Raw genomic sequence first — 8,042 nt, forward strand, 5'->3', positions numbered from 1 at the left:
GGAGTTTAAAATTAAGAGTTTTCCAATGTTGTGCGTTTATTTGAGATTATGAAAGCACGGAACTCGCAAGCGACCAAGATTTTTCTTCTGTCTCAGAGCAGATAGCTCCGCACTTACCCAACCTGGCAATAAGCATTTCGTGTAAACACAAAGGTCGTGCTCAAATCACACTTGAAGTACATCAGAGTCACTACCAATGCCTCCCCCAGAACTCCCAACTGTATGCAGGTCTAAACCGCCCGGACTAGAGTCAGAAGCGCAGGCACTTCACCCCTTCAGGTGTTTAGTAAATGCCAGCAAAAGCAGGCAAGCACCACGACTCCGCCAAAGTGGAGCGTTTTGTCTGCGGTGGTGCCCATCTGTTTGGCCTTTTACAAAACAAGTGACTGGCCCGGGCCTCGCGGCTCGGGACGGCCGCACTGGCAAACTTCGATCTCTCAAAGCCAGAGCAGGCACCACACTCTCCCCAGACAGGGGGGACTCGGCTGACGTTTTTGACCCGGCCAGGAAGCAAAGACCAAAACGTCAGCGCAGTAACCCCGTTACTGAGGAGCGTCGGTGGGGTCGGGGGTAGAGGGGGCCAGAGGAGGACTTGTCAGAGTTCAAGGTCGGTGTGGCGCGGGGCGGCCCCGAGAGCGCGGGGCTCCTGCGGCGTCGCCAAGGCCGCCGCTGCCAGCCCTCTCGGGGACTTAGCGTTGCTTTCCATTGACTCCCTTTGCAAAAGCTCAGCCGAATCCTGACCAGCCGCACCAGCGCCGGCGAACCTGAGCATGTTAATCTATTTATATGGATTATTTCGGAGGAACAGCGGGCGTTGAGTCACCAAAACATTTGCTTCAAAAGACTATTTCTAAGCACTTTTGCAGGCAGGCAGGCTCCAGGCGCGCAAACTCGGCTACGCATTAAGGATCGGCTGCCTTTCGAACACTGCAAACTCCAGCTAAGTCCCTGGTGCCGCGGAGAGAGCGGTGAAAAGAAATGTCGGAGGTGGGGGTAGATCCCAGTCTAGACAAACACACTTGCACACACGCACACACAAAGATTCGCGCAGAGAAGGCACTAAAATTCTGGCATTCCGAGAGTACGACAAACTTACACACTTGAAGTCCCGGGTCCCCCGCTTTCCCTGCAGCACCCCCGCCCCCACTACCCCACCGTCCACCCTTTGGCTGCGCTCCCCTCCCCTCTCCTCCCCTCCCGTCTCGTCACCCAGCCCAGTGCCACAATCCTCCTCCCTCCCCCAAAATCGGGTCCAATCAGCTGCCTGCCAACCCTGGGACTGCTGTGCTGTGATTGGCCGAAGTCTCTAAGGTGAGGCGGGTATTTATTGAGGAGACCCTGGGCTGGGAGTTGGAGAGCAGAGAGCGGAGCTCGAAACCGACTGGAAACTTTAGTGGCGCGGAGACTCGCCAGTTTCAACCCCGGAAACTTTTCTTTGCAGGAGGAAAAGAAAAGGGGTGCAAGCGCCCCCACTTTTGCTCTTTTTCCTCCCCTCCTCCTCTCCAATTCGCCTTCCCCTACTTGGAGCGGGCAGTTGCGGACTGGCCACCCCGCGCCCTCCTAAGTGCCCGCCGCTGCAGCCGGCCGACGCGCCAGCCTCCCTGGGAGCCGCTCGCTCAGCGTCCGGGCAGCCGAGGGGAGAGGAGCCCGCGCCTCGAGTCCCCGAGCCGCCGCGGCTTCTCGCCTTTCCTGGCCACCCGCCCCCTGCCCCGGGCCCGCGTATGAATCTCCTGGACCCCTTCATGAAGATGACCGACGAGCAGGAGAAGGGCCTGTCCGGCGCCCCCAGCCCCACCATGTCCGAGGACTCCGCGGGCTCGCCCTGCCCATCGGGCTCCGGCTCTGACACCGAGAACACCCGGCCCCAGGAGAACACGTTCCCCAAGGGCGAGCCCGACCTGAAGAAGGAGAGTGAGGAGGACAAGTTCCCCGTGTGCATCCGCGAGGCGGTCAGCCAGGTGCTCAAGGGCTACGACTGGACGCTGGTGCCCATGCCGGTGCGCGTCAACGGCTCCAGCAAGAACAAGCCGCACGTCAAGCGGCCCATGAACGCCTTCATGGTGTGGGCACAGGCGGCGCGCAGGAAGCTCGCGGACCAGTACCCGCACTTGCACAACGCCGAGCTCAGCAAGACGCTGGGCAAGCTCTGGAGGTAGGGGCGCCCGGTGGGGGCGGCGCGGCAGGGTGGGCAGGGTGGGCATCGCGGCGGCGGGAGGGAGGGCGCTGGCCAGGGCTGGCTTTCCCCGCCCCACCTCCTAGCGCCTGGGAGTTGCCGTTCCGGGAGCCGATGGGATCGGGGTGGGAGTAGGAACGAGGTGTAACTGGGGCTCAGAGTTTGACAAAGTTCTGGCTCTGCTTGCGGGGACGAGGAGGAGGGGGTGGTAAGTGGAAGGGGAGAAGGAGGTAGCCGGAGGATGGGCGAAGGCTGGTGGGAGACGGAAGGAGGGGCTGCCAGCCTGCTCTATGGTCTCCTGGAAGCTCAGTCGGGGCGGGGGGAGGGAGTGAAGTTTGCCTCCCCCCACCCCGCCCCTTAAAACTGCACTCTGTCTTGCAGCCCCCGACACCCATGGAGGGGGGGCAGGGGAGAAACTGAGGTTGGAGGAGACCCTTGGCAGGAATTGGGAGGGGGAGGAGGGAGGCTGCTGGAAATAGGTGGGAGTATGGGGGGGGTGAGAATTGGGGAGTTAATTGCAGCTTAAGTAATTTGGGGGAAAGTTTTTAGAGGGTGTTGGAGTTGGGGGCGATAACTCCAGCAGCAAAGGCGTTTAGTGGGCAGCAGCAGGAGTTGTTTTCACCTCCAGCGTTTCCAAAATAGAAATAGAAGGGAAGGGGTGGGAGGAGGCGGGGAGTGACCGCTCAGGTCGGACTGCAAGAACTGATTTTTTTTTTTTTTTTAAGAAAAGTTACGAGCTGTGGTTGGAGGGAGGAGGGAAGATGGGGTTGTGTGCAAAGGAAGCAGAGTGGTCCCTATCGCCGCCTCCTCCCCACCGACCTGACAGTTCGGCGGGTTTCATTGACCCCCCTCCCTGGTTTTCTCTGTGCCCCCCGCCCCGCCCCGCGCAGACTTCTGAACGAGAGTGAGAAGCGGCCTTTCGTGGAGGAGGCGGAGCGGCTGCGCGTGCAGCACAAGAAGGACCACCCGGATTACAAGTACCAGCCCCGGCGGAGGAAGTCGGTGAAGAATGGGCAGGCGGAGGCCGAGGAGGCCACGGAGCAGACGCACATCTCCCCCAACGCCATCTTCAAGGCGCTGCAGGCCGACTCGCCGCACTCCTCCTCTGGCATGAGCGAGGTGCACTCCCCCGGCGAGCACTCGGGTGAGTCGCCCCTCGGCCCCGCGGGACACGCCACCCCCTGCCCTCCGCCTGGGAGATTCTTCGTGGAGACTTCACGCTTCTCGGGAGGGACACGCCACCCTTTGCGCCTGTCCCACTCCCCTCTCCACCCAGGGCCTAAGAGGCACCCAGACACACACGCGCGCGCGCACACAGACACAGACACAGACACAGACACACACACACACACACCCCTCAATCCCCGCATCCGAAGAGATTAGTGTTTTGGGTTTTTTTTTATTGGGAGGTAAAATGCCCTTACAGCCCTACAAGACCTCCCCCTTTCTTCCCTTTGCACCCCACCCCAAAAGCACACACAGGGCTCCTCTACAAGTAGCAATTTGGTCTTCCGGACCCTCCGGGCCCCAGACCCACCCCCCCGATAAAAGGGGACTGTCCAGTGTGTACTGGCAGGTTAATCATTGGGCGACTTATCTCCGGTGCAGCGCGCCTCCCGCGCGGGTGCAGGCCCTTATTGCCCTGTCGCAGCGAGGGAGGGTCCCCGGAGGGTGCCTGAGACCAGGGCGTCTGCGCAGCCCGTGTTGACTTTCCCGTGCTTGTTCTTTTATCGTCCTCAGGGCAATCCCAGGGCCCGCCGACCCCACCCACCACCCCCAAAACCGACGTGCAGCCGGGCAAGGCTGACCTGAAGCGAGAGGGGCGCCCCCTGCCCGAGGGGGGCAGACAGCCCCCCATCGACTTCCGCGACGTGGACATCGGCGAGCTGAGCAGCGACGTCATCTCCAACATCGAGACCTTCGACGTCAACGAGTTTGACCAGTACCTGCCGCCCAATGGCCACCCGGGAGTGCCGGCCACGCACGGCCAGGTCAGCTACACGGGCAGCTACGGCATCAGCAGCACCGCGGCCACCCCGGCGGGCACGGGCCACGTGTGGATGTCCAAGCAGCAGGCGCCGCCGCCGCCGCCCCCGCAGCAGCCCCCGCAGGCCCCGCCGGCCCCGCAGGCGCCGCCACAGCCGCAGGCTGCGCCCCCGCAGCAGCCGGCCGCGCCCCCGCAGCAGCCGCAGGCGCACACGCTGACCACGCTGAGCAGCGAGCCGGGCCAGTCCCAGCGAACGCACATCAAGACGGAGCAGCTGAGCCCCAGCCACTACAGCGAGCAGCAGCACTCGCCCCAGCAGATCGCCTACAGCCCCTTCAGCCTGCCGCACTACAGCCCCTCCTACCCGCCCATCACCCGCTCGCAGTACGACTACAGCGACCACCAGAACTCCAGCTCCTACTACAGCCACGCGGCGGGCCAGGGCACCGGCCTCTACTCCACCTTCACCTACATGAACCCCGCCCAGCGCCCCATGTACACCCCCATCGCCGACACCTCCGGGGTCCCTTCCATCCCGCAGACCCACAGCCCCCAGCACTGGGAACAACCCGTCTACACACAGCTCACCCGACCTTGAGGAGACCTCCCACGAAGGGCGAAGGTGGCCGAGATGATCCTAAACAAAACCGAAGAAAGAGAGGACCAGCCAGAATTCCCTTTGGACATTTGTTGTTTTTTGTTTTTGTTTTTTGTTTTTTTGTTTTTCTTCTTCTTCTTCCTTAAAGACATGTAAGCTAAAGGCAACTCGTACCCAGATTTCCGAGACAGAAACGTGACCTATCCAAGCGCATTACCCACTTGTGGCAAATCCATGGCCAGGCCAAACCTTGGCTAAATGGACCAGCGAAATCGACGAGAAACTGGACTTTGGAAACCCTCTTGAGAGCAAGCGTGGAGGATGATGGAGAATCGTTGCGATCGGTGTGCCCAATCTCTCTGCCTTCTTGGACTTTGTAATTATTTTTTAGCAGTAATTAAAGAAAGAAGTCCTCTGTGAGGAATATTCTCTATTTTAAATATTTTTAGTATGTACTGTGTATGATTCATTACCATTTTGAGGGGATTTATACATATTTTTAGATAAAATTAAATGCTCTTATTTTTCCAACAGCTAAACTACTCAGTTGAAAAGTGTGCCCTAGCTTTTCTTGCAAACAGAGTATTTTTGTACAGATTTGTTTTCTCTTACAAAAAAAAAAAAAAAAAGCCTGTTGTATTAACATTTTTAAAACATTGTGTTAATGATCAGTTTTGGGGGTTAGCTTTGCTTAATTCTTCAGGCTTTCCGATTCAAGGAGGAGCTGCCTTAAAAAGAAAAATAAAGGCCTTATTTTGCAATTATGGGAGTAAACAATAGTCTAGAGAAGCATTTGGTAAGCTTTATCGTATATATATTTTTTACACAAGAGAAAAACACCTTGAGCCTTAAATCCATGCTGCTGGGAAATACCTGCGCTCTCTTTTAGTGCATTCTCCTGCCGTTGCTTCTTCACTGCAGTCTTAATAAAGAGGTAAAAGGCAAGCAAAGGAGACGAAATCTGTTCTGGGAATGTTTCAGCAGCCAATAATTGCCCGAGCCACTGTCCCCTGGTTGCCTGCCTGGGCCCCATGTGGAAGGCAGATGCCTGCTCTCGCTCTGTCACCTGTGCCTCTCTGAACACCAGCAGTTAACCTTCAAGACATTCCACCTGCTAAAATTATTTATTTTGTAAGGAGAGGTTTTAATTAAAAAAAAAGAAAAAAAAAAAACTTCCATTTTTTTTTTTTTTAATTTTACCTTCTTTAAAATAGGTTGTTGGAACCTTCCTCAAAGGGTATGGTCATCTGTTGTTAAATTATGTTCTTAACTGTAACCAGTTTTTTTTTTTTATTTATCTCTTTAATCTTTTTTTTTTATTATTAAAAGCAAGTTTCTTTGGATTCCTCATCCTAGATTTGTATAAATGCCTTTCTGTCGGTCCCTTTTTTTTCTTTGTTGTTTTTGTTGAAAACAAACTGGAAACTTGTTTCTCTTTTTGTACAAATGAGAGATTGCAAATGTAGTGTATCACTGAGTCATTTGCAGTGTTTTCTGCCACAGACCTTTGGGCTGCCCTATAGTGTGTGTGTGTGTGTGTGTGTGTGTGTGTGTGTGTTGACACAAAACAATGCAAGCATGTGTCATCAATATTCTGCATCTTCTCTTGGAGTGAAGGAGGCTAACCTGGAGGGGATCAGCCCACTGACAGACCTTAATCTTAATTACTGCTGTGGCTGGAGAGTTTGAGGATTGCTTTTTAAAAAAGACAGCAAACTTTTTTTTTATTTAAAAAAAGATATATTAACAGTTTTAGAAGTCAGTAGAATAAAATCTTAAAGCACTCATAATATGGCATCCTTCAATTTCTGTATAAAAGCAGATCTTTTAAAAAAAGATATTTCTGTAACTTAAGAAACCTGGCATTTAAATCATATTTTGTCTTTAGGTAAGCTTTGGTTTGTGTTCATGTTTTGTTTGTTTCACTTGTTCCCCTGCCACCCCCAAGCCTTTTGTTCTCTCTGTGAAACTTACCTTTCCTTTTTTCTCTCTTTTTTTTTTTGTATATTATTGTTTACAATAAATATACATTGCATTAAAAAGAAAATGGCCCTGTGGATTTATTCACCCAGTTCTCCTGTTGGATGATTTGGCAAATTTGAGCACAAAAGACAAAAGGGCTGATTGCTGTGATGTTTTCGGTATTTTAAGTGCACCTTTGGCAATCCTAGAAAACGTGCCGAGGAAAAGACTGGGTATCTCCAAAAATCTAGGCAGAATAATCTTGCCACTCCAATAGATCACACAGAAAATTACATGTCAGCAGTTGCCCACTCTGGCAAAATGTTTGTTGTGGTTTTCACGACCTCATGCTTCAGGGCAAAGGCTGTCCCTTGTGGAGGTCAGAGGGAGTGTTAGACCTGAAATCAGGAGATTGTCAGTAGACAGTATGCCAGAGGGGTGACCTGCTTCTCTGGTTTTAATATCGCAAACTTTCTGTTGCTATGAACACATATCCAAGAAATGGAGTGTCCATTTAAAAAGCAAAGGAAGCTGGAGAAAAAAACAGTGTCCACGGGGAGCCAGAGGGCAGTCTGTTATATTAACCCATTAAATGATTCAGAGCCTTCCTGATTTCTCTGCAGAGACAGTGAAAGGGGATGATTTTTCTGTTCCCTCCAGTTTAACTCATTCTAAGCAGACGCAAAGCCATCGTAGAAGAAATAAGACCTAATCCTGTTTTCCTTGGCCCCATTTAGATGGGGAGTTTCCAGGTTCAGAGAAACGTTCAGGTCATTTTTCATTAAATAGATTAAATCACTCCTTCTCTCCCACCCTCACATGGGCACACCTCCCCACCCCCACCCCTACACCCCAGCTGACTGGAGAGGTGTCTCTAAGGAGTCAGTCACCTTCACCCCCTCAGGCTGGTTTTACTACTGGGCCTGTGTCTCTGACAGTCTTAACCAGAGTCCAACCTCTCTGGCGTTACCTCACATTGTCTGTTTCTGCTTATTGGATTCCTGGCTAGCATCCCACACCAGAAACATGGCAACCAGGAAAATGGTAGTTATCAAATCGAAGCAACATTAGTACTCGGCCTCCTTTGCAAATTCCTTCGACAAACATTGATTGAGGGCCTGTGATCTGTGGGGGACTGTGCAAATCCCTCCCCCTTCAGACATCAAATTCCGTTCCTTGTTTGTAGCCTCCCATGCGCTGAGGCCCTCCGTTCTTACAAAATCTCTATTTTTTTTTTTTCCTCTTGCCAACACTCACAAAGTCCTTTTAAAAAGTCTCTGTGGTGTTCACTAATTCTTGTCTACCTTAGTCGTCCTAATCCC

The 8,042-nt window shown here is 53.2% G+C and overlaps 1 protein-coding gene across 1 annotated transcript; it reads left to right on the forward strand.

Annotated features, from left to right (window-relative positions):
• Positions 1 to 1,345: 1,345 nt before the first annotated feature.
• On the forward strand, positions 1,346 to 6,800 carry SOX9 (SRY-box transcription factor 9). Its single transcript, XM_017535601.2, has 3 exons — positions 1,346 to 2,152; positions 3,064 to 3,317; positions 3,914 to 6,800. The coding sequence occupies exons 1-3, from the start codon at positions 1,722 to 1,724 to the stop codon at positions 4,756 to 4,758; spliced, it is 1,530 nt and encodes a 509-aa protein (XP_017391090.1). The 5' UTR covers positions 1,346 to 1,721; the 3' UTR covers positions 4,759 to 6,800.
• Positions 6,801 to 8,042: the final 1,242 nt, after the last annotated feature.

This window comes from Cebus imitator, unplaced genomic scaffold (assembly GCF_001604975.1).
Source record: "Cebus imitator isolate Cc_AM_T3 unplaced genomic scaffold, Cebus_imitator-1.0 Scaffold93, whole genome shotgun sequence".
NCBI lineage: Eukaryota > Metazoa > Chordata > Mammalia > Primates > Cebidae > Cebus > Cebus imitator.